General features: G+C 37.3%; 2 protein-coding genes and 1 non-coding gene across 4 annotated transcripts; 2 read left to right on the forward strand and 1 right to left on the reverse strand.

Annotated features, from left to right (window-relative positions):
• The first annotated feature begins 4430 nt into the window (after positions 1–4430).
• LOC122049922 lies at positions 4431–4536 on the forward strand. Its single transcript, XR_006131163.1, has one exon. It is a non-coding gene; the product is annotated as a small nucleolar RNA R71 (small nucleolar RNA).
• A 7200-nt stretch (positions 4537–11736) lies between these two features.
• LOC122045343 (ABC transporter D family member 2, chloroplastic-like) lies at positions 11737–23779 on the reverse strand. Its single transcript, XM_042605529.1, has 10 exons — positions 23402–23779; positions 20440–20632; positions 20245–20312; positions 17040–17366; positions 16805–16969; positions 15218–15446; positions 14163–14404; positions 13070–13346; positions 12527–12798; positions 11737–12396 (listed from the first exon to the last, which is right to left on the reverse strand). The coding sequence occupies exons 1-10, from the start codon at positions 23693–23695 to the stop codon at positions 12211–12213; spliced, it is 2253 nt and encodes a 750-aa protein (XP_042461463.1). The 5' UTR covers positions 23696–23779; the 3' UTR covers positions 11737–12210.
• Positions 23780–23867: 88 nt separating this feature from the next.
• Positions 23868–26127, forward strand: LOC122045345 (probable F-box protein At3g61730). Of its 2 annotated transcripts, XM_042605531.1 has the most exons (8): positions 23870–24206; positions 24777–24976; positions 25056–25100; positions 25179–25346; positions 25423–25470; positions 25548–25718; positions 25798–25905; positions 25979–26127. In XM_042605531.1, the coding sequence occupies exons 1-8, from the start codon at positions 24031–24033 to the stop codon at positions 26062–26064; spliced, it is 1002 nt and encodes a 333-aa protein (XP_042461465.1). In that variant the 5' UTR covers positions 23870–24030; the 3' UTR covers positions 26065–26127. The 2 variants fall into 2 exon arrangements, with proteins under 2 accessions (XP_042461464.1, XP_042461465.1); XM_042605530.1 differs by having other exon boundaries at positions 23868–24206; positions 25056–25346.
• Positions 26128–26682: the final 555 nt, after the last annotated feature.

A 26682-nucleotide genomic window follows, 5' to 3' on the forward strand; every position in this document is an offset into this window, starting at 1 on the left:
CTAAGCAAACAAGATGAATCATGACTATTTCAATGACATCAACTATTCAAGCATTAAGCACAAGTGTAGTGAAGATAAAATCCTTAAGGTTGAACCAAAACTAAAACTCATCACCATAAGATTCTTAGCTTGTTTCATGCTACCCAAGATAGAAAAAAGAACTACACAAAGTTTACTAGTAGCATCATGCGAACATCATGAATCGAGACAATAATCGTGCTAACATTTCGCTTGAATCCAAGAAAGCATATAAGTGAAGATTTGATGTTCTCAAAAAATTTTTTGCCATGATTATTTCAAAAACAAGCAAAATAAAGCAACAAGCAATGAAAATAAGAGCCAACATGAAAAACTAATCAAAAACTAAAAACTGAAAACCAAACTAACTAAAAACTGAAAACCAAACTAAACAATACATGACACCCCCCCAGGCTTAAACTTTTCATCGTCCCGATGAAATCAGTATGGTGGAGGAGGTGGAGGTGGACGAGGGAAAGGAGGTCTACGACGTGGTTGGCCAATAGGAAAACTAGGAAAACCTGGAATCTCACCCAAAGATCTATGATACTCATATAAAGCATCAACTTGTTGGCTAGTAAGCGTCATACTCTGCATAAAATCTCTCATCCTAGCCTGATCAGTATCATAATCCTGCACAAACTCAGCCACTTGACCTTGAAAATTCCTCGTAAACTGAAAATGATTTTGTACCTCCCTAAACTGATCATCAGATAAAGAGAAGCGCCCCTCCAACATTTTTCGTTGGTAATCTTGTTTCTCATGAAGTGATTCTAGAGACGTACGAAAATCTGAAAAATCAAACCTAGAATATCCCGTGCCATATGCAAAAGAATGCCTAGCAGGCTCCATAAAACTAGAAGGCTGCGTATGTCCAGATGACGAGGGTTCATTATGTGGCTCAGTGTCTCCAGGTATAGAAGGGTTATCTTCAAAATCTAACTCAGAAATTACCCAATTAGCCCGGTTACGAATAGTAGTTCGTTCAGGAAAAGGAATGGGTAAAGGAGAACCACTCCTCCTAGGAAACGCGAAACCATTCTCATCCCGAACGATCATTTTCATAGCAAGACATGTATCAATGTCAATCATGTCATTACCATGAATTATTTTCAACCCATCAACATCAAGATTTAAATTACAAGCTATTCGGGTAATCAAACCACCAAAAACAATTGATCCCGATGATGCCCTAGCTGATCTCAATAAGGTTTGAACAAAATGAAAACCAGAGTCAAATTCAACCTTATAAAGCATAGCCCATAAAGCGTAAAACTCTATCTTCTTAACCACCCCATCACTCTCTCCCCTACCAAAAATAGTTTTACTCATGACTCTATGTAGATACCTAAAGATGGGGTTTTGCATATGGGAGGCCTTAGCTCTTGAAGGCTCATAAGGTTGATCTAACCCAGTTATTGCATTCCAAAAATGATTCCAATTAAACCTTGGATCAAACCTACGAGGGCTACCGGTGGTTATTCCAAAACAAGAATTAAAGTCACTAAATGCCCATAGAAATTCTTGATTCATTAATCTAAAAGAGATTTTTCCAAAATAATCATCTTCATTAGTAAAATGGACATCCAATGAACTTAAAAATTCCAAAACAAGACGAGGATATGTAGGCAAATGTGTGTACATAATATCACTCCAATCCAAAACCCCAATCATCAAATCTACATCTTCCCTAATTCCAAGCATATCAAGAACAGTTGGGTCCATATATCTAGTACACACTATCTTTCTATTGACAAGAATTGCAAATCTAGTTACTTGATCATCATTTCTGAACACAATATTGAATTCATTGTCATTACCTTCGTTGCATGAAGTCCTTTTGCCTTTGCCCTTCACTGGTTGTTTTCCTTTGTCTCTTGATGGCTCCTTCTCTTTGTCTCCACTAGATCCACCACCTCCTTTGCGTAATCTCTTCAAAATATTGGACATCTTGATGAGTTTAGATAGGGGAAGAATTATTTAGAGTTGTGGAACTTCAAAGAACAAAACTTCAAAAAAAAAACAAAAGATCTTAGGTTAAGAGAACAAAAGTCCAAGTCTTAGAGAGGAGGAGAATCGGATCTAAGAGATCTTGAGAGATTAGAGAGGAGTTTTTAAGAAATTGGGAGAGAAAGATATGTTTTGGAGAGTTGGGGGTGTGCGGAACACGGCCAAGATCTGGCCGTGTGAGGTAGGAGGTAGACTTTAATAGTTCTCCTACACGGGCCGTGTAGATCTACACGGCCTCCCCATCTTTCCTCTCGGGATTCTTTGCACGGGCCGTGTAGATCCACACGGCCTCCCCCTCTTCCTTCTCTGGATTCCTCGCACGGCCGTGTCTGGGACACGGCCTCTCCATCTTTCCTCTCGGGATTCTTTGCACGGCCGTGTCTGGATGACACGGCCCAAACACTTCCATTCTCTGCAACCTTTGCCTGGCCGTGTATAGCACACGGCCTGACTCTGTTTTGCACCTAACCTGAAAACAAAATCAAAAGAATGCATCAAACTAAAAGTAATTACAATACAAATCAAAACTAACTAAAAAAAAAACCCTTGGGTTGCCTCCCAAGAAGCGCTTGTTTAAGGTCTTTAGCTCGACCAAACTTAATCATTCGCTCCTTTTCCTCGCCCTTGGAGGACAGATATACTTTTCGTTTCTGTTGGGAGATCTTCTCCCAACATCTTCCACCACATTGTCTCCTTCATTTGGTGGCCTTCCATGAGGATGGAAATTCCATTCCTCAAGTTTATAAATGCTTGTCCTGCTACAAGCATTTAAAAGAGACGAGACATGGTTAGAGATATTAGATAAATCATATTCCAACTTTTCCTTACCAATTACCAAAGAAAGTTTATGATTTTTGACATCAATTATAGCTCCAGCTGTAGCAAGGAAAGGTCTTCCTAATATAATAGGAATCCTAGGATCCTCTTCCATGTCCAACACAACAAAATCTGTGGGAATAACGTTCCCATCCACCTCTACCGGCACATCCTCTATAATACCCAAAGGGTACCTGCAGGAATGATCGGCAAGTTGAAGTGCCATAGTAGTAAGTTTAATGTTTTTGAGACCTAATTTATTACAAATTGAATAGGGAATGAGGCTAACACTCGCCCCCAAATCACAAAAAGCTTTTTCAAAAAATTCTTTTCCTATGTTGCAAGGAATATAAAAGCTCCCTGGGTCCTTCAGTTTTGGAGAAGTGTTCTTCTCAAAAATAGCACTACATTCCTCACTAAGCGCAATGGTCTCGACCTCTCCTCTTCTTCTCTTATTTGACATGAGATCCTTCAGAAATTTGGCAAATCTAGGCATTTGTAGAATAGCATCAATAAGAGGTACCTCTACACAAATTTCCTTAACCTTTTCTAGAAACTTGCCAAATTCTTCATCCTTCTTGAGCATTGTAAGTCTCTGAGGAAAAGGGACAACTTTGCTCTGATGGTTCAGTGGAAGAGTCTCTTCAACCTCAATGGGACTCTCCTCATTAGCTTGAATCTGATTCGGTATAGGAGGAGGGAGCTCTTCTTCTTTTTGTATCCCTTTTGAAGCAGTCACTTGGGAGTCTCCCAAGGTCCGTCCGCTCCTAAGCTCAATCCTATTGCAATGCTCCATAGGATTCACATCAGGTTTTCCTGGAAGTTGTCCTGGTGCTCTGGATGATGAGGCGGCTAGTTGGGCAATTTGACTATCCTGAATCTTTTGATGCTTTTCAGAATTATCCATTCTCTGAATGAGCTTTGCTATATCTTGCTTCATTTCATTCTGAGTTGAGATAATTTCTTCAAGCATCTTTTCAACATTTGACTTTGGTAAGCCTTGAGAAGATAGATGTTGAAAATTTTGTTGCCCAGCTTGAAAATTTGGTCTTGCCCCCATAGATGGTCCTTGGTCTTGATTATTTCTGTAAGAAAAATTTGGATGACTCTTCCATCCAGGGTTATAAGTATTTGAGTATGGGTTGTTCTGCCTTTGATTGTAACTCATGATTGCATCACATTGTTCAAGTTGATTGATTTGTGCAGTGATAGCTCCCAATGGACATGAGTCATTTGAATGCTCTGAACTCCCACATACTTCACAAGATGTACTAATAGCATTGACCATATTAGCACTAGTCCCCATATTCTCAAATTTCTTTGTAAGAGCGTCCAATTTTGCAGACAAAAGAGTGACTGCATCTACATCAAACTTCCCTGATGCTTTAATTGTTGGGTTTACAGAGGAATAGCCACCACTTCTTTCATTTGCCCATTGATGATGATTTTGTGCTACACTTTCAATGATTTCTTCGGCTTCATCTAAGCTTTTGTTCATAAGTGCCCCTCCAGCAGCTGAATCAAGGGACACTTTGGTATGATAATTGATACCATTGTAAAAAGTGTGCAACACTAACCATCTTTCCAACCCATGATGTGGGCATTGTTTGAGCATACTATTATACCTATCCCATGCTTCAAAAAGAAATTCTGAGACAGTTTGCTTGAAGCTTGCAATTAAATTCCTCATATGAGCTGTTTTGCTTGGTGGATAGAACTTATCAAGAAACTGTTGCTCACACTGCTCCCAAGTGGTGATGCTGTTAGGGGCCAAAGAATTCAGCTATTGCTTTGCCCTATCTCTTAGAGAAAACTCAAATAATAATAATCTAACTGCATCTGAGGGAACTCCATTCATTTTCATGGTACCACATATTTCATAAAAGACCTCTAAGTGTTGATTAGGGTCCTCATGAGGTCCTCCACCAAATTGGTTCTGTTGCACCATAGATATGATTGCGGGTTTGATCTCAAAGTTATTAGCTTCCACTGAAGGTCTTGAAATACTAGATCGAAAACCTCTCGCATAGGGTGCTGCATAATCCTTAAGTGGTCTATTTGCCATATTCAAATGTTCCTGTTCTTCAATTTACCTTTGCAGAATTCTTCTTTTATGGAAAGTTCTATCAATCTCAGGGTCAAAAGGAAAGAATTCCCCTGCAAAGTTAGATCTTCGCATACATAAGAAAAAGATAGCAGATAGCAATTCGACACAAAAAGGAAAATAGAAGAATCAAAAATACAGAATTAAGTTTGTACAAAAAGAATTAACAAGAAGTGAAAGTTATACAAGAAAGTAAAAAAACAGAAATCTAATGCTTAGTTACAACTATGCAATATGAAAGGAAAATAAATGTTATGTTTAGTCTAACTCAATTGATAATTCCTAATGTTATAGCGCAGTCCCCGGCAAAACTTATTGACGCCCGCAAGTGTACGGAAATGTCGCAAGTAATATAAAAGATTATCGTATCCACAGGGACTGGAATAAGCACTAGAAATGTCTCAATGCGAATTAGCTAAACAACTATCCAATCGTTTCAAAAGCAAAGTAAAGGTAAACAAATCTAATATTAGAGATCAACAAACAAGAGTTTAGTGTTTTGGGTTATGATAAAGGGAGATTCTAGGAGTTTCGATTTCTTTGTAAGATTTCTTGAATGTAAATGGTTCACCAATTCTTATTCCTCAATTGCCAAACATGTAGAAAGTTGCCGGTTCCCTCTTGCAATAGACAACCGGCTAAGGACTGAGAAATGTATCTAAATAGGATTAATTAGACATGAACCTACGTTGTCCTTACACAGAAGCGCACCTATTACTATGCCTTCCTCAGATATCAACATAGAAGCCCACAACTTATTAATCTATAAAGATACAAGAAGCTAATCATAGAATCCATCCTACTCTCTTGAATATTCCTATTTCCTCTTCAAGATTATCTCTCAAACGTCCTTACACGGGCTTGCACCTGTCATGTGGATCCCTCGGATGATCGAGTGAGAGTTTATCCTTACCAAGTCCATAAGAAATCCAAACAATCAATCAAGAATGAGAATTAAGCACAAACCACCATCAATCATTCAAGATCTAATTGATACAAGCAAGATAATGTCATTGAAACAAGAAAATGGCAAATCCATAAGAGATTACATCAATCCATCATACAAATACTCCCTTAATCCTAGAATACAAGATCTACTCCATGAATCGAGGAAGAAAACCCGAAGAAATAGAGATTACAAGCATTCCTTGAATCCCCAATCCAAGAAAACAAGAAGAGGGGAAAAGAGAAAACTTATCTACGAAGAAGCCTTGTCTTCGGATCCAATCCTCGCTCCGGAGTCGAAATCGTCGAGATCTCCCTTAGAATTGCCCAGAAATCGTCCCAAGAATGGGAGGAAACCACCAAATCTTGCTTTCTCCCAAAGGGGGAGAGATCCTCTTTCAATTCATGAAGAAGGGTTTAAATAGAGGAGGGAATCGGGCACCACACGGCCCCGTGACACGGCCGTGTGAGATTCACACGGCCATGTCCAGTTCCCTCTCTGCCAAAGCTGCACGACCGTGTGACTCCACACGGCCAGAATCCTTCTGCTCTCTGGAAATGATACACGGCCGTGTGGTGCACACGGTCACAGCCTGCTTGGTCTCTGGAAGTCTCACACGGCCGTGTAGATCCACACGGCCATGTAAGGCTTCTGCTCTGGTTGGCTTCAAATCTTGACACGGCCGTGCGAGGTTCACACGGCCATGTCATCTTCCTCTTCTGTTGGTGCCAAACTCCACACGGCCCGAGCTCCATCCCAGTGCATGGCCGTGTGAGGTACACGGCCCGGTGCTTTCTCCCTTCATTTCCTCCAATGCATGCCCAAAGATGTAGATTCTTCACCAAATCGACTCCTGTGTACAGAAAATGCACAAAAAGCAGATCTCCGAACCAAAAGAGTAAATATGCTAAAAGGAAAGCCGGAAGTATAAAAATGCATAGATCAAGCATGCTCAAAGTATGTAAATGTGCGTAAAAACATGCATAAAAGAGTATATAATCTACGCACATCAGCTAGCAGAGGCGGACATGCTCTTCTACCAACAGCATGCCAAGAGCATTTACCTCAAGAATAGTGATAGATGCACCAAATTTTATCATGACTTGGTGAAGTGAAACAACAAAACAAATTCTATTATTACACTCATCAAACAATTTGGGGAACAAACAACTAGTTTGGATGAAGTCGCTGAAGAATTTGTGAAATATTTTCAAAGCCTCTTGGGTGAGGCCAGTCAAAGCTCTCCAATTGATGTTTCTTCCTTGCATGAGACTAGATTATCTCAAACCTAAGCATCAGTCCTAGAAGCCATAATCACAGAGGAAGAAATTAAGAAGTCTCTATTTGATATAGGCACCGAAAAAGCCCACGGTCCGGATGGTTATAATGCAAAATTCTTCACGGCGGATTGGGACAATATAGGGGATGATTTCATTGAGGCGATAAAGGAATTCTTCATTAATGGTCGGCTCCTCAAACAATGGAATCACACCTTGATAGCCCTCATCCCTAAATCTGATCATGCTCCAAGAGTTTTGGATTTTAGGCCTATCTCATGTTGTACGATTTTCTACAAGGTCATCTCCAAAGTATTGGTGGCAAGATTGGCAAAAGTTATAGATATATTATTTGATCCGGTTCAAGTGGTTGTCATCAAATGTCGATCCATAGGTGATAACATTCATTTAGCCCAAGAATTATTGAGAAAGTATGCTCGTAAGTAGATTTCTCCAAGGTGTATGATCAAAGTTGATTTGCGCAAGGCTTTTAACACGGTTTATTGAAGTTTTCTTATGTCCGCACTTGTTGGTTTTGGGTTTCCCCAACAATTTTATGGATGGATAAGGGAATGCATAACCACGGTCTCTTACTCAGTTAGTCTAAATGGTGGATTGCATGTGTTCTTTAGTGGAAGAAGAGGATTGAGGTAAGGTGATTCTCTCTCTCCTTTGTTGTTTGGCCTATGCTTAGAAGTTTTCTCACGTTCTATGAAAGTTATATCAAGGTTAAATGTTTTTCATTATCATCCAAAATATCAAGAAGTGGAACTCACACATATAGCATATGCCGATGACCTCTTGTTGTTTGCAAGAGCTGATGTTTCTACTCTTAACCTCATTATGGATTATCTAATGGTTTTTGGTGATAAAGTGGGCCTTTGAGCAAATCTGATGAAATCCAACTTATATATGGCCGGGGTTAGTGACCAACTATGAGAGGAGCTACTACATATAACCGGTTTCCAACAAGGCACATTTCCCTTCCGATGTCTTGGTATTCCATTAGCAATGGAGAAATTGAGGATTGCAAATTATGAGGCACTTTTTGACTCCATAAGGAAGAAGATTGTATCTTGGACGAAGCATACATTTTCCCATATCGGAAGGTTGGAACTTGTAAGATCGGTACTTTAAGGAGTAGAATGTTTTTGGTTGTCTGTTCTTCCAATACCAAGTGGTGTTATTGATAAGATTTATGGCATCTCTCGTTCCTTTGTATGGTCAACAAAACATCCACCAATCTCATGGGCTTCTATATGTCTACCCAAAGGAGGATATGGTTTACGTGATTTGCAAACATGGAATATAGTTCTCTCATGTCGAATTCTATGGAATATTCAAAATCGACGAGAGTCCCTTTAGGTCTGATCGGTTCATCATCACTATCTCCAAAATATGGACTTTTGCCAATGGAGGAGTAAGCCTTCGGACTCTCCCCTTATTAAACATTTACTTTATATTTGTGATGAACTTGTACATCGAACTACCTCCATTGGCGCCGCAAACATGAAGATGATAGAGTGGTTTGAGGGGGAAAATAATGGGTCGGCTTTGGCATATGAGTTTTTCCGTCCAAGAGCGGCTAAAGTGGATTGGTTTTCGGTGATATGAAAGCCATATATTTTGCACAAGCATAGGTTTACATCTTGGTTACTTGCTCATGGAAGACTAAGAACGACGAACACCATCTCATATGAGCCCAACAAATTATGTGCGTTGTGCCACCAACAAGATGAATCCAATAATCATATTTTTTTTTTGATGGTGACATTGTCAAGCCCTTACTTGATAAAGTTAAGACATGGATGAGCATCACTTTTGACATCACTGATATGACCTCCTTTCTTGATACATTTTGGCAACATTACAAAGGTAAAGGGAGGTAAATGAAAGCAAGACATCTTGCTTTATCTGCCATGATTTATTTCGTATGGAATGCACATAACATGAGCTGATTTAAGAATGTTGTACCTTGTTTTGAGAAGATATTTCACAAAGTCCAAGTTCATGTTTGACACTTTGTAGATATCAAGTAATTCTTTTGTAATGTATGGTAATATTTTGTGATATGCTCGGATGTTATACAGAGTCCAAGTCATGTTTGGTACTTTGTAGATATCAAGTAATTCTTTTGTAATGTGTGGTAATATTTTGTGATATGCTCGGATGTCATACAAAGTCCAAGTCATGTTTGGTACTTTGTAGACTTTAGTGAGACCTTGATGTATAATGTTATGTATGAAGTTTGTTTACTGATGTAGTCTTACAAAGTCATAAAACTGTTATGCACTTTGTAGACATCATATGATTATATTTTATTCTTTTTTAGAGTATAATATATTTACCTTCTAAAAAAAGGAATTTGATTTCGGTTACTTTGCTGAGTCATCTCATCCTTGATCTTGGACCGAATTAATATTATTTAAAAACTTATGACGAATTAACAACACTTTTAGGGTGTATTTGGTTCAAGTTATTATGTATAACCTTGGTTATGATTACTAGGTAATCACATAACCAAGGTTATGAGGAATAAAACATAACCAAATGTTGTTTGGTTCAATCTAGATAATGCAACAAAAACTTATTTGTTTAAAGGTTTTAATGAATAACCTACTTTAATATTTTACTATATTACCTTTAGTTATAAAACCAACTATACATAATAATAATAATAATAATAATAATAATAATAATAATAATAATATTATTATTATTATTATTATTATTATTATTATTTAAACTCTACATTTTTCTTACTTTTTCTTTTTTATGTTTTTCTTTATTTATATATATATATATATATATTTTATTTTGTTTGTTTTTTTAATGTTTTTTATTTTTTTTATTTTTTTTACTTTTTACTTTTTAAAATTTTAATTTTTAAGTTTTTTAATTTTTTTTAATTTTTAAAAATTTTTATGTTTTTTAAATTTTTTTTATTTTATTTTTTATGTTTTTTATTTTTTGCTTTGCGTTTTTCTTTTTTATCACATTTTTCTCTTATCGAAGGATATTTTGGGTAAAAAAATTTGTTAACCCCAGAATTAAGGAAAATCTCAGTTTTCGAGGTTTTCCGATTCTTGATTGTATGCCCCTTTTGCTGACATGTCGGACATGGAACATTACTCAGAAATCATCGATCACATAAACTAAATAGAATTTTTATTAATAATCTTGAATGAATAATTAAGATTATTAAAAATAACTCTCAACTAAACGCACCCTTAAAACCTTGAGAACCAAATTCAATGTGCAATAGCTCTGATTGAATTTGCGAGGAGGTAATAACAATACTGATGCTATAATTACAACTTATCATATCTCACTTTATTTCTATAACTACCGTAATTATTTATTATATTTACATTAACTCAATCAATCTCTCAACCACTCCAGCAACTCATCCAGCGCCGCCGCCGGCATCATCACTACCTCTTCCTCCTCCTCCTTCGCCACCGAAGCACCACCGGATCCCGCTACCTCCCGCCGCCTCTTTCTCTCTCCGGCGGCGTGCACCTCATGGTCGATATAATTGCCAGTCGTCCAGCTTACCGGAGCCTCCACTGCCTCCGCGACGACGGACTCCTTCCCCGTGAGGCCTTGCACCACGGTTTTGAACTGGTAGGTGTCTACTTCCACGAACGTTGTTATGATGACTTTGACCTTCGCCGGAGGTGCCGCCGCCAATCGGCCACAGCTCCGATGGCCACTTTGGTTGTTGTACGGAAGCATGCCTAGCTAATTACTTAAGGGAATTGGAAATCGATCAGAATTAAGGAAGTTGTGCTGGGTATACTCTGCTTTGAGCAACTGCTTACGGCTAGTTGACATTTATAGGAGTTTGCAAGTTGACGATATCTGAGTGAGTTGAGGAATGGCGGCGAAGTTGACTAAAGATAAAGTCCGTTATGTGACTCTGAAAAAGTCTTCGGTTTCTCTGCTTCCCAATTCGCGCATTTAAAGCCACGCACGTTTTTTATTTTGTAAGAAAATGTCGCTTATTCTGACTAAAGATCGAGCGTTTAAATCTATATTATAATAAAAAAAATTAGTTTTGTTATTTTTATCCCAAAAATACATGCTTGTTAATTGGAAAAAAAAAATACTAGAAGATGTTTTAATAATATTTTTTTTATCAGGCTTGTTTATCAATTTTTTTTGTTTTTATCTTTACCTTCAGACATAGTGCAATGGTAAAACGATGTCCCGCATATTGTGGCAAAAAGACGAAACGCTCACCCCCAGCACCCCCGTCGTACCCGACCCAAGGCCATCACGAGAGAAGTAAATCACAACATCCGAGCGAACATGTGATGAACAAGGTATAATACGGAGATAGAGGATTTATTCTCCAACTGTCCCGAGGATCGACCCTGCGACCTCATTATGACAACACCCGCTACAAATCAACTCGGATGATCCGCGGGATCAACATACCTCGTACATGAGGCGACAAGTGATGGGGGTCGAGCCTTGCGGCTAGAGAAGAAGAGCACACCAAACATGTTCCAAAGCAACTTGATAAGAATAACCTTCTCTACTAATTACTGGAACAACAATGAAGGGCAAATCTTTGAATACAATGAAGAGAAGAGTTATTGCCAAATTCTTACATGCTTTGGATCACGTTGCCATGAAACACACTTGCAAAGTAGTTGTAGATATCATGTGCATTCTAACTTCTAATATTAATTTTAAGTTTACATAGAAGAGAAAAAAGGCCAATCTCTACATTAGTCATCTGGTGGTAATCCAATATATCGTGAATAAAGAGGAAGGCTGAAACTATTTGTTATCGTATCCTAGAAAAAAAAGGGAGCACATCTGTCATGGGAAAGCATTATCTATCGAAGCTCTGAGCTAAATTTCCAGAAGCAGCAAAGGATTTTTAGACGTTGTATATCCCGACGGACAGCATCATGAACAAGGTTTCTGTCTGTTTCAAGCACTGCGATGGGCCAGTAGCTGATAGTTTACTCTGGCAGCCAAGTAGCTTTCAATAGGTGAAGAGAGAGCTACTGCCTCATCGGTAATTATGCTGGATTTGCTTCTTTTGCTGTTTCGCTGATGGAATCAAGACGCCAGTTCTGTTTGTTGCTCTGATTTGGATCATACTGGGATATGTATAAGATCTTCTTATGGTAGTTTCTAAGTGTTTGCCGATGTCCGACACTGACATAGGTTATTCCTGCTTCTGCAATCCGTCTGTACATGTGGGCCTGCGCAGAAGATGCAAGTATTAATGATTAAGCATTGCCATGCATCTACAGAAAATAAACTACAGGTTCTTTGCATGCAATTGTTTATTGCATCCTTGAAAACTTGCAGGAAAGGAGATCATTTTGATACCTCATTGTCGTCGTCTAATGCACTTGTAGATTCATCCAACAAAACTAATTTTGGCTTTGCGAGTAACAAGCGAGCAAATGCAAGTCGCTGTTGTTCACCAAGTGAAAGAACACTAGACCATTCATATATGGAATCCAAACCATTGAAACGAAACAATATATCTCCAAGTTGAACAATTTCAAGCACTTGTTTCATATCGTCAACTGTTGGCTTCTGAGGCTTATTGGATTTACCCCCTAAGTTTGGTACTTGAGATAAGAATGGCAGAGAACCTAAGAAACAAGTAACCAGTTGGAATGGTTGCTTTTCCATAAATGGTTTCAGATAAATGAATAAATTATAATTGGCTAAATTGTATACACAACTACAGTTTTGCAGCCAGCACCAATTTCGACAAATAACAAGGCATCAAAGACCATACTGACATCACGGGAAAAAAATAACCAGATATATAAGAACTATTAGTTTATGAAAAACATGCGCTGAGAAAGTTATTTGACGCACAAATTGTTCACAAAGCATATAAGATCTTTTGAAATGTACCAGCAGAATCATTTGAGGTAGGGTCCATTTCCTCACTCCAAGTTGGATAAAGCAGTTGTTGCCGAAGTGTGCCCAAAACCATATATGGCTTTTGGGGAAGGAAAAAAACTCTACTGTTTCTGGATCCTCTTTGTTCTTCATCTGCCTTCATTGCATTTTGTGATCTTGACAAAACAGTATCTTCTATATTGAATATGATACTTCCCTTACCAGTATTCCATAGACCAGCAAGAGCTCGTAAAAATGAAGTCTTACCACTTCCACTTGGTCCCATTACCTATAAATGTACACCACCTCTAAAATGAGAAATTGATACTATAAAACAATAATTGAAATGAGAAATGAATGGAAGGATTGAGTCAATTATAAGTGAGTTTGTGAAAGAGAGTCGACAAGAGTGATGAGCAGCTAGTAGGAAAACAGCATCACAATGGGGCAGGCAATGACTTGGTGAGTAGTGGAAGTAGTGAGAGAGAAAAGGACACTAAGGGAGATAGTGGACATGTCACTGAGAAGACTGATCTTTGATTTTTTTTTTAATTGGCCGAACAAGACTGCTCTATGTTGGAAATTAGGAATTCAGCTACTGACTTTGTGAGTAGTGGAAGTAATGAGAGAGAAAAGGACACTAAGGGAGATGGTGGACATGTCACTGAGAGGACTGATCTATGATTTTTTTTTAATTGGTCGAACAAGACTGCTCTATGTAGGAAATTAGGAATTTTTTCTAAATGGCAACTAGCACATCAGACTTATGCTTTGAACTAACATCTTCGATACTGGGCTGATACTGATTTGACCCTTGGACAAATATAGTACTGATTTAGCAAGAAGAGTGCTGCCCAGTACTTGCATTGGACCAATATCCTTAATTGGCCCATTGACGACAGCAACAATCCAAAACTTTGCTTAAAACTTCTATCCCAATACTTGCAATGGCACAGATCAGTTATTTAAAATTCAGTTTATTCAATAACTTGTTCAAAAGCTTCTGTAAGAGGTGATCAATATACAACAGTTTGAAAGTGTTCTTTTTTTCAAGTAGCTACTAGAGCAGCTACGTAGATCATCAAACCATGTGTGGGAGCCTTACCAGTAAATGCTCCTTGTCATTGATCTCCATAGATAAATCAGTGATAAGCACATTCTTCGTTCTAGGTGTTTGTAATGTTAGATTTTCAATCTTTAATAACTTGTGATGCCTGAACTGAGAAACAGATCCATTAGAAACCAACAAAGATGGATCCTTGTCACCAAACTGAATATTAACTCGATCAGTATCCTCAGGCTTTGTTATGTATGCTTCACTATCATCTAAAACATCATCAAATTCCCCTGTAAGAAAGACAAGGAAAGAGGTCAACAAATAGTCTATGATTAGACGAAGGAAAAAGGCTTGTTCACTGCACTATAGTAGATGCAGCTCAATAGTTGATGTTTGGCATATTTATGAGGTATATTAAGTTTCTTAGGACTTGTTAGCTAAACAATGAGTCATGTCTTACACAGACAACAAACTTGTTGCAAAAATTATTTCCTATGAAAAGGTTAATTAGACACAGAACCACAATTTTCAGATATTCATACCCTAATTCGAACATGGCCTCTTACTATAATAGTATAATGTGTTACTTGTCTCATAATTTATGGTTAGTGTGTTAACAATTCAAGGGGCAAGAACAATGTAGGTAAGATGGGAAGTATAATACTCATGTTACCTGGTAGCAGCAAGCTAGAATATTCAATTGATTAACTACAAGATTCAATTGATTCGTTCAAAAATATTAAAGCATCATTATCAAGGCAAATCCACAGAGGATAACATCAAGCAGAACCCTCAGAAAAAGGAAATACTTAGTATCAGCATTAAGATTTAACACAGACATAAGAAGCTTATTAGGTCCCAAGAGCCCACTTCTTGAGATTTCTTGAAAACAGTATTTTACCAATTTCTTTCACAAGAGATTTGAAGCTTCAAAATTATCTGCCTATATTGTTCCATAATCTGATGTGCTATCATAATTTTAGCACTTATTACACAAGTTCCATGTAATTGGAAATTACAACTAAAACAAGTACAAAATTCATAACAAAACTTTCATGATAAAGGAATAGAATTTTTGAGTGATGAAATGATAGGGATTTTACCAAGACGATTTATTACAGCAGAGAAGGCACTGATGGCTTGAAATTGGAACACGACTAATGAAAAATCACTTAGTATATGATTGAAAGCAGAAACAGATTGGTTGATCACCCCAAATTCAATTTTTCCTGAGAAGTACATAGGAGCAACAACTGCAGCAGGAAGAATTTGAATCAAATAACGGTAACCATCGGTGAAAAACTCAAGATTTCGAGATGCAACCAATAGTTCCTGCAAAACAATAAACAACAACCTATTAAAAACATTGTAAGAAATGTAATGCTGATGCTGTTGAAACTGTCAAGAGCATTAGAAACAATAGAGTTTCAGGTGGATTGGATGTAGTCCTGTACTTATAGTTCTAGGTTTCAAATTATTAAGTCTTATGTATGCCCATATAATGGTTATCTTATATTTAGTGCTAGCAAGCTTTCTTTCTCCATACTTGATCAAAATCTATTTATCTATGTACTTTTCTTCTCGGATCAATGTTTTCCGAAATAAATTCAGGAATAAAATGATGCCACACTTGCACAGTGTATATGGACTAAATTATTTTCCATGAAAATACTCATTAATTACATATAAAAAATTAGAACTAGGCATGAATCTCACTGAAAATATTTTTAACAAATTAATCAGAATTTTGAAAATCATAAAAATACTTTACACTTAACTTATCTCTAAGTTTAAACCCAAATCATAAGATAGAATTGAGTCCTTAGCGATAGTAAAGTATAGAGTTTAAGAAAGCCCTTCAAAGGATGATGTGTAGAATAGATAATCACCTTCAGGAATCATTCCTGATTGAATTACGAATAATTATCACTCTCTTCCACTCCTTAACCATACCAAATAGCCATTCCTTAGTTTGATCCACAAAGTATGAATGAATCTAGAGTTAATCTCCGAGAGCCTTTTGAATTGATATGCATAGTCTTTGTCCAGAAGTATCTCTTTTTTGTTCTAAATATAAAAAATGACATTACACTAAGGACCTACTTGTAACTCTTTACATTGACAAATATACATAAAGAGAGGAGACACTTAACATAATGAACCCTAATAATTCTCCAATACTCTTCACATAAACAAACTTGGTTTCTCTGTAAGTATATGGTTTTATAACTATTTGTTGATATCAAACATAAGGTACCATTGATGTACAGATCCCATATTATTTTGTTTGTCCGCAAAATAAATTAATAGAAAAGAAGAAAGACACAATCAAATTAGTTTCCAATTTCCAGATTTGATAGTTCAGAAATATAAGGCATAGATGACAAAAACTGATCTTAGTGTATCGCAGATCATTTTTACTATGAAGTACCATCATAGTTATGCTACAAACAAATTTCACAACAAAAATCATTTACAACTCATGATGAATAATTGCAAAAAAAATGTGAGATAGAGATTCTATTTTATAACAAATTTAAGTAAATGGCATAAGAAAACCTTAGAACAAATTGACAAAAAGCCTGATGAGAAATGAAGAATGAATTGCTAAGCTTGTAGTAGCTATGGTGATATTTAAAATGCTAAAGAAGCAATTTTAAAGATATTTGAGAAGCATAGAGAAACCCTACAGTTAAATTCTCAAAAGCACTTTTAAAACGCTGCAGTAGAAGTTGCATTTCATTTTGCTCGCCTCCATAAAAGGCAATCGACTCGGCATTTTCACGAACTCTCACAAGTCCATATCGGAAATCTGCTTCTTTCTTCTCTTGCATGAAATTCAGAGTGACTAAGCCCTAAGTAGAAATGATAGTATGTGTTAGGAGAACTCAGTGTATGAAATAAAAGTGCCAAAGTGAAATTTACCTTCCCAAGAAAAACACTTAAAGCTGTACCACCAAGAGAGTAAACAATAAGTACACCAAATAATGGTGGATAAATTCCATATAGAATGTTGCTGAATGATATCAAGTCAATGGCTGCATTGAACAGAGTCAAAGAAAATGAAAGAGCAGTTCCAGTAAAAGAACTTAGATCATCTACAATCCGTTGGTCTGGATTATCAACAATTGATTGAGATTGGATCTTGTAGAATGTCTGATTTTTAAAATAGCGTTGCATGTAGTGACTTGTCATCCAAGATCTCCATCTCAAGGAAAGAGTTTCTCGCGCATAATCTCTTATGACAAAAAACTGCAATATACCAAAGAAATGCTTAAAAAATACTCATAATTGAGAGTACGGAACATGATTTTACATTAGCAACACAAAAATTACACACATTTTTGTGAATGCATAGTAAGATAGTTCGAGAAGTCTTACTCATACAAAGAGAAAATCTTAGATAACTAAAGTTAATAATGAGTGAGTGGATTATCCTAAAACCAGAAAATTACACTACATCATCAAATATTTATGATGATCTTACTGCAAAATTCATACTAGGCATTAGGGAAACAATTACTAAATTCATCTTAGTTTGAAAGTTGTGTTAATAGTGATACCATAGTGGAATCTTAGTAGACAAAAAGATAAATATTGTCCCCGCACATGGTTGGAACTTAAGGCATATTGTCTTCTTCTAGAAATGATGTGATGCTTTCTTCAGTTACTAAAATCCTTCAATGTCTTGAATTTGTCATTAATCAATTTGCATGTTTTTCTTTTAATTTTTTTATGAGTTTATGGAGTGTAATGAGCTTCATAATTTTTACTTGACAATTATTCTCAGTGATATCAAAGATATAAGGGTGGGCATGTCTAGTCCAAAACTGATACACCAAACCAAAACAAACTAAATCAAATAAAAAATTTGATCTATCAAGTTATTGGTTTAGTTTTGGGTTGCAAAATAGATAATCTTATTGGCTTCAGTTTGGTTTCGGTTTATGTCTGGATGAAATTGATAATACCAAACTGATGAATTATTTTCTTAATGTAAAATATACGATTATTTCTAAATGCAATGCTATAATACCTGAACCAATGATGATAATTGTAAATATAAAATATAAATGCCTAATTAGAAATTTGTATCTATTTGTCTGTCTGATTTTTTACAACAATATACAAGTTTATTTAACTTTTTAATTATTATTTTTCAATTTAAACAGAACCAAACGAAACATGTTTGGTTTAAATCTAAAGTGTTTAAATTTTGATTTGGTCTGGGATGAAATTTTCAAACTGAGAGAATCCGTTTAGTTTCAATTTTGCCTTTAATCTAACAACCCAACCCATGCACCTCTGAAAAAAATGATTTTGTATAGACTATTCCCCAGATACTAGGTGAAAGTACAAAGATATTTTAGGCTAAATTAATTTATCACTTTTACATGAAATCTATAGTCCACTAAAACAGCTAAAAGGTGTCTTCTCCGCATTTGGGGGAATTTTTCTGTTCCATTTTTCTTAAAATTATTTAGGTTTTCATTTCTTCATGTCTCTAAGCACTTGTGAGGATTGTTAAAAGTTGCATTTCATGGAATGCATGTATCTGGGCTGGAGCATAGCATGCTGCAATTAACGCATGCTAATGCATGCAACTGATAACATAATTCAATTAACATTTTTAATGTGAGTGCATGATGCATGCAACTACTAATTACCGCAGGCAACACACTGGTACATCTGCAAGGCCATTCGATCGGCAGTTTCAGTAAGACAGATTTAAATCCGTGTTGTGCAGGATCTACTTATGCACAAAGCAAAGGAGTTTCAAGCCCTCTCCTATTTTTCCAGAGTTTTTTAATAAATTTTTAAAAATTCCCACAGTGCTCCATTATCCAGCCCTAGCCATTTCATTGCTTCAGAAAGAGTGAAACTGGCTGCTTCATCTTCTATGATAATCTTCAGTCTGATTTTTCTTTTCTTACTCTCTCTCTCAGTTTTATCTTGGTCAATCGATCCATCATCGGAGTCCCTTCATCACCCTGCAGTAGTTGTAAGGTTGTGAGATTGTGGCCTCCAACGGTGTGGTGCAGTGGTAAAGCCCTAACAATTAAGAGGACCAAGGTTTGAATCCTAGGATGAATATTTTGGAGGTCGACTTTTGAGTGTGCATAAGTTGTGCTCCAAATTTACTCGGTAGATGAACCGGGAGGAAGGTTGTCTACCTAATCTCAAAAATTGAGGAAGAATTATGAATTACTAGACACTGGCAAAGACTATAGTCATGCCACTGTCTTTCTTTTATTGCCATTAAACTGATTTCTTGATTTTTGGTATATATTAGCCAACACTGAGGTTCTAACGAAATCTTTTTAGATGTAGGATAAGTCTTTCATATCCTGCTATAAAATTTCGAAGGTTGAATGATAAAAACTTGCCTTGACCAACCCCAATTAAGGTCACCCCTCTCCCCACTCTGTTATATAAATGAAGCAGAGATGGAATAAAAAAAATATAACCCATTTATGTGGGATGATAACATTGTCTTTTGTCCTATGCTGCTTTTTCAACTAAAATTCTTGTTTATGGTAAATTTATTATAGATTTTTATGGATATTTTATATTTTGTTGTAGTGTTCCAAACATGAAAAGCGGGGTAGAGTGGTGATCGGAAAGAAGAATTCCTTTCATATCCCACTCTATATGGGATAAGAATGAGGAGTCAAAAACTTTGACTCATGTTATTACCATTCGTAGGTAAAATACTATCTTATCATATAGTTTAGTCTTAGACAATTTTATTAACTATATATGTTTTTATAACAATTGAAGCCTACAATATTCTAATTTATTATGGAAAGAAAAAAAAAATCTTGACCTCTATATTTTAGACAATATACATTTCATGTTCATTGTCAATGTTAATCTAAGTGTTTCCTGGATACAATTTTACAAACTATGATAGCTATATAATGCTCACGCATCGCTAGGGTAAATATTTAGTATATATAAGATGATTTTAGATAAAGATTGCAGGTAAACACAATTAAGTTTCAAATTTATTTCTTAACATAATCAAGAACCTAATAAAAAAAGATCTTTGGGTTAAAAACTTAGTGGCGTTGCAATGCCATTATGGCATGCAGAGCAATACCTAAACAAAAGCCAGCAATATGCTCACCGGAATACCTCCAGCAAAGGCTCCCAAATAATACATAAGCTGCTTGGTGAATTGTTCTTGATCCTTACCTAGAAAAGAAATGGCAAAATAACTGCAGTTATTATGAAGAGAAACTTATTCCTTCATTGTGAAAACAATGTAAAATAGATTATAAATATATATAAATATAAATAAATATTTTTTAAAAAAACTCACTAGCAAGTGCATTGTAGAAATCACGTCCAAGAAAGTTGAATCCAACACTAATCCCAGTTGTTCCCAAGGTTAGGGCAAATAAAGCAGCCAGCCTAAGCCTAGCCTGGACTTTGTCCTCAGACGACCAGTAAGGTGCAGCAATCTTCCAGAATCTCTTTAGAATCACTTTAAGATCTGAACCCACCCTCTCATCCTTAAGAATAGTTAACAGTTATCTAAAAGATACTACGGAGTTCCACAAATAAAAAACAGATTTAAGAAGCATAAAATTGCAGTTTCAACTAAAAAAGTATGATAGGCTTGACAAAGAGTAATGGCTACTTCATAACAATATAACACTTCTAGATTGTTAACCACAATGAAAGTGATCTTGAGTGTTAATTGTATCGAAGGAACAAACCAACTAGACTTCCTTCAAAAATATACTTGTACAAACAGTTCTAAATAGTAAATTCATCATAAAGAAAATTAAAACAATACATATGTTGCTGGAAATGCCAAAGTCCATTATCAGGCCTATATATATGTTCCAGTGGGTCTAACTTCCAATTAAGGTGATATTTAGAAAACGAACCACTTTCAATAGAAGTTAGTGATCAGTAAAAAGAGGAAAATGAATTATTCTGTGAGTTAAGGAAAATTTCAATTTAATAAAATGCGATATTAAAGGAAATCCCGGAATCCTACCTTATATAGTATGGTGGCCATAAGTATGCTGAGATTGGAATCTCTATAGCAAGTAGGATCATGAGAAGTCATAGTGAAGAACTGATGGACCTCAGTATTTATCAGAATTTGTAACAATCTAGAAACTTGAAAAAAACAACATATACTTTTCTTATCAGAACAGACCAAAACCTTCATAATTTGTCAGTAGTGCAAACTAGATTGTTAATGCCTCCAACTAAAGACCATTTGCTAACCATCATTGTGGAAATGGAGCCTAACTAAGATATATAGACTTGAAATGAATCACTAAATTTCTTGGGGAAGATGAAGGTCAATTCACATTTTCCCATGGGAAACAAAACCAACAAACTTATTCTAAATGAGAGCAGACATTTAAAACAAAGGTCACATTACACATGCACAACAAAATCTGAGTAAGAATTTATCAAGGAATGAACTAAGAGGCTCACGTGTGTAATGTGACGTTCATTGAGCAGTCTAGTCCCAATCATAATTCATAATAACGAAGGCAATTGATACCCGTCACCACAAAGTAAATGATCATATGGTAAAACCGAATTCATAGAAATATATTTCAGGGTTTAATTCCAATCATAAATAATATGAGGCGATGATTACACAGTTCGGATCCTCTGTCCCCATTTCTCTCTGTCCCCATGTTCCACTGCCGATCGGACGGACCAGATTACATCTCAATGATGCTTTGCAAATCACGAGGATACTGCACACATCTTAAAGATATCATGATGCATTGAGATGTAATCTGACCCGTCCGATCGGCAGTGGGACATGGAGACAGAGGATCCGAACTGATGATTACACATCACAACAAAGTCGACACGTCTTGATTAAGGCACTGCAAAATATACCAAGTTTGAAGTGACATCGGAGTATAAAAATTTAAGATCGACTAACTAATGTCCTTTCTTTCTTACTGTCTTTTCCTGTGTCATTCAGATTATTTCTTGTAATATGTATCTCTTTCATAAATAGTTCATACTAAAATTAGGAAATATTATCAACTAAGTAGAGCAGACCACTTGACTGTGTGCAAATGAAGAAGAAAAAAAAATTGTAATGATGGCAATTTATTGACAAAAGATGAAGGCATAGACACACATATAATGCTCAAAAATTAGGAATGTAGGTTATTTGTATTGTATTTTTCACATTGGAAATGTTGTCCTAACTAACCATGAGTAACAAAAAAGGTTGAAGGATATGATAGTGCTTCCCCTATAACCATAAGAAATTATAAAAAATCAATTGTAAATTCAACTGCATAAGTGGTACACTCGACAATGAATATGAAGTGACTGCTTGCGGATTATCAAAACAATCACTACCCAATTAGATATCTGCATATTTACTTAAGTCAAAACTGTTAGTTGCACTTTATTTCCTCTTAAGAGATGATAAGCAATATATGAGAAACTATATGACTTGTAAAAGTAAAAAGGAGGTGGTCTACTATTATGACTTTGAAAAAAAAAACAAAAAGGAAAAGGAATATGAAAGAAATAAAATGAAGAAAATATAGCTCTCAGTGTACATCATGATGTAAGGACATTACTACTGATTAAAATACATTTAAGTAACATGAACATGAAATTCAAAATGCCACTACATCATAGACAGAATTTATGTCAGATTGCATTTTAACTGGTAAGGTAGGACTAGGGATGGCGTGCAATCACATTTGAATCCAAGCAGGTTCTCTTGTAGCAATGAGACACTAGCTAAGGAAAATCATTTTATGAAAATTAATGCAGGAATGCAATAAAAGGCTAACATGTTTGAAATAGAATATTTTTTTCAAGTAACATAATTTATTTTAACTAAAACCAAACTTTCCTGAACATCCTTTTTTTCAGGCATTTTCTTTTCTTGAATGTTCAACATGTGCTAAAATAAAATTTTCTCTTCGGGTGGAATACATTAAACCAGCTAATTTATTCTCTTGATCTGGGTGTTGCAGTTTAAGTCATCTCAAATTTTAACTTATACATATTAGGTCAAATCCTGATGACCTTTGTTACTGCTAGGTTCCTAACTCTGTCAAAAGGAGCTCCATGACCAGCGTGAGAGATAATGAACACCTATATCTCCAATGCTCTACTGCTATAAGGAAGAATAGTGAACCTACTTGAGTGATAAGGATGGCAATCTACCCTAATTCATATGTTAAAACTGAAATTACAAACGCTGCCCAAGGCGATTCGATCCGTTCGACAATGGGAACGAATCGACAAGAGCTGGCATCAAATCTCACCTTCTCTTGAGCTGTGTCGGAGGTCTCGACCACGGCCGAGGACCTGGAAGCCCTTCTACGGCGGAGCGTCATCGGCAGTGCCGGCGAGAACCGGAGGGAGCCAGCGGAGAGTCCGTGACGGCGAGATGGGGTTTCCAGCGCCACTAGTAATAGGGGAGCAGCGGTAACAGGCGCGACAATAATAGAAAAAGCCATTATATTTGATGCTTTCCTTTTTTTGCCTTGCCTTTCTCTGTCTTCTGTTCTGCTCCTGCCTGCTCTTACTATTAATGGATGAAACTGGAGCAAATTCATTCTCGATTATTTTCGACTCTTTTTATTGCCTTTTTTGCTTCTCTTTCGATCGGTTGTTGCGGAGTGTGCGACTGTCTAAAGTTGGCAGCCACAAGAGCCCTATCTGATGTTGTTTACTGTCCGTGGTAAACACGTTAACCGTCTTTGTTTCGCTGTCCATTCACCGTCGACGAGGTCGGCTCGTTTTGGATGACGTGGGTGCCAGCCTGGCAAATCAGATTCAAAATTTTGAAAACGCATTGAACGGTTGTTTCTAGCGGGCCTGTGGCTATATAGAGGGGGGCGAGAAGAGAGCGAGAGCCGTGCTGTTCATTTGCTTTCTCGCTTCGAAGTTGATGAGATCTGAGGTGAGGAAAGAGTCGATGGGAGGACAACAGAGTAGAGGAGCGCAGACGACGGAGCTAAAAGAGACGAGAGGAGGCGGAGAGATCCAGCCATCGAGTAAGCGCCATCGAATCTGCAGGTGCTCGCCTCGCTCAGCGTTCCTCGCTCGCCATTCTTGCTTCAACTGGTATTCTTCGAATTCCTTCTCTTTACAGATTGCAATCTGATCCGAGATTTGATTGGTGATGCATATGACTTCGTTCGCCATCAAACCTCTAATGTGATTGATTTCAGATGATCAAATCTATGTATCGATGATCTAAGCGTTTCTCCTGATCTGAATACGAGTTTTCAAAATCAAAACAGAGTTGGTTGAAATCGATGATTTCTATTCTGAATATTTTGAGATAGGACGCTTTATGTCGTTTTTTTTTTCATCTCTTTCTCGGGTAATATTTGACTGCTGCTAGATCTAAATTTAGGGCTTGATCTTTCTCTGTTATAGTAATGCCGATTCGATAAGTTACTCACACCAGAAGGTAGTGAGCAGATCGGGTACTTTTCTGTATGCCTGGTTCTAACTGAATCCTGAGATCGGGAACGATCTCTAATGTCTGTGTCAAAAGACAAATCCAATTCGTAAAATTGTTTTCAATGTTTGAACGCAAACATTTCTTTTGTCTCCACTCTCTTAGTCGTGAGATCGAAGTTGGAATTTCAGCCTTTTCAATTTGGATTAAACTAACCAAACAAAAAGGTACGAGGAGGACGTCTGGACGGAGGTGGCCAAGTATCTGGATGGTAGTGATTTGGTCAGGCTAGGTCTGACCAACCGCTGGTTCCACCGTCTGATCAACGAGGAGAGCGTCTGGAAGTATGCCTGCCTAAGGGACCTCCACGTCCCTCCGCCTTTCCGTGTGTCTTTCCCGTGGAAGCAACTCTACGCCTCCGCCTTCGGTATTAATCTCCGGCCTTTTTTCTAACGCACCACCTCCGTCTCGCATCCTCCAGCCTAACCCACGCCTTCACCCTTCAGATGGCAGCCACTCTTATTCCTTCCGTCACAAGGAGAAGCACATCGGTGAGAATGCAAGTACTAGCACTTCCCTTTATGCCTTGTTCAGTTTGCTGCTAATTGATTCCCTTGTCGAACCGTTAGATCGGATGAGAATAGGGGCTTTCTTCTTAGACTCGCCCGTTGTTCTGCTATCGGAGACTCTGACTCTGCCTAAGAGGCTCCCGCGGCCCCATGACGACCGTGCGAAGACGATTCAGTGCACGGGCACGTGTCTGCTGACCGACACCCGGACCGGAATCTGGATCGCCGGTAAGCCAATCCCCCACCGTTATCTCGACTTGCTTCTTTTATCATTCTTCTCCGACTTGAACAATGGAGGTTTCAGATCTGCAACTGGTTCGGTGCCCTGTGTGCAACCTGAACACGTGCGAAGGTACAGCTGGCGGCCCTGCCCATAGAAGCAAGTTTGTGAGGGTTCACGGAAGAGATGAGAATGCATCTACTGCGCAGGGACGATGCAGGTGCTAGACGCGAGACACGCGGAGCTGTTCCTAGAGCAGGGGTACAAGGACGGCAGCTGGGACTACGAGGACATTGGTTCCAGCCGGATCGAGAAGTCTGCCGGCGCTGCCACTGGGGCAATCTTCGACGTGAAGCACCTCCTTGACCCTTCTACCGTTGGTAACCCTCCGCCACATTACACATTGTATATGCTTTCTTCCTGGTGTATATATTATGAAGTGAGGAGACTCCAAATCAGGGGTGATGGATGCGAAGGCGTGGGTGGGGCAGCAGGACGACTGGCAGCCGAAGGCGAGGCTGTCGATCCATGCCGTGGCCGTCAACACCAACCTGCAGGCAAACGAGGGTGAGAACGCAGGTCTCTCTCAACCTTTTGTCTAGTTGACAACGTCGAATCCTGAATAGCTGTAATGGTGCAGGTCTTCAAGTGAGATTCCAGACGATGACAAGCTCGGGAACGGACCAAAAGGTGGTTTCAATTAGAATCTCGCAACAACTCATTTAATTACTTGATATTCTAGATATCACACCACACAAATGCACAAGTACATCGTATAGCACTTTTTTTTTAGAACAGAGAAAAAAAAACAGAAGATTGGTTAACCTTCAATCTGGTAGCTATAAGCGAGGCAGACAAGAAACTGTATGTTTTGGAATAGAATAAATTCCTCTTTTGTTATCCAAATAGAATAAATTCTTATGACATTATATGTGACTCATGAATTTGAATATAAGGATGATACAGTGACAAGATAGCTAAAAGAGGTCTAAACGCCACGGGATTAACTTTCTCAGTTTTAATTACTTAATTTAGGAGTATAATTAACCATAATTAAAAGTCCTTCGTAGACAATTCATAAACTCTAACAAAATCAATGTCAATTCAATCATGATTGAAAAAGTTAAGAAGTTACTTTAGAGAGCTTGCATAAAACTATTTCAAAAGAAAATACTTTATGAAAATAGAATTGATAGCACAAAATATGAACGCAGCAGGCGTTTAAATCATACAAGCACATGTACTTATCGAGCACACCATAGGCACAGACAATTATGATATTATATATGTATTTGTATATTTTTTTTGAAGAAAAAACGTGAAATTTATTGATGGATCAAATAG

Source organism: Zingiber officinale, chromosome 2B, assembly GCF_018446385.1.
Source record: "Zingiber officinale cultivar Zhangliang chromosome 2B, Zo_v1.1, whole genome shotgun sequence".
In the NCBI taxonomy this organism is placed as follows: Eukaryota; Viridiplantae; Streptophyta; class Magnoliopsida; order Zingiberales; family Zingiberaceae; genus Zingiber; species Zingiber officinale.

Bases quoted from the DNA above. Each gene is read 5' to 3' on its own strand.
- LOC122045343 (XM_042605529.1), bottom strand. From the start codon at position 23,695: ATGAATTTGCTCCAGTTTCATCCATTAATAGTAAGAGCAGGCAGGAGC. The intron at 16,970-17,039 runs GTAAATTTCACT...ATTTCTACTTAG, and splicing joins TAAGTGTTTTTCTTGGGAAG to GGCTTAGTCACTCTGAATTT. The intron at 13,347-14,162 runs GTAAGGCTCCCA...GTACATTTATAG, and splicing joins ATGACAAGGAGCATTTACTG to GTAATGGGACCAAGTGGAAG.
- LOC122045345 (XM_042605530.1), top strand. From the start codon at position 24,031: ATGAGATCTGAGGTGAGGAAAGAGTCGATGGGAGGACAACAGAGTAGA. The intron at 24,977-25,055 runs GTATTAATCTCC...TTCACCCTTCAG, and splicing joins ACTCTACGCCTCCGCCTTCG to ATGGCAGCCACTCTTATTCC. The intron at 25,471-25,547 runs GTACAGCTGGCG...TCTACTGCGCAG, and splicing joins CAACCTGAACACGTGCGAAG to GGACGATGCAGGTGCTAGAC.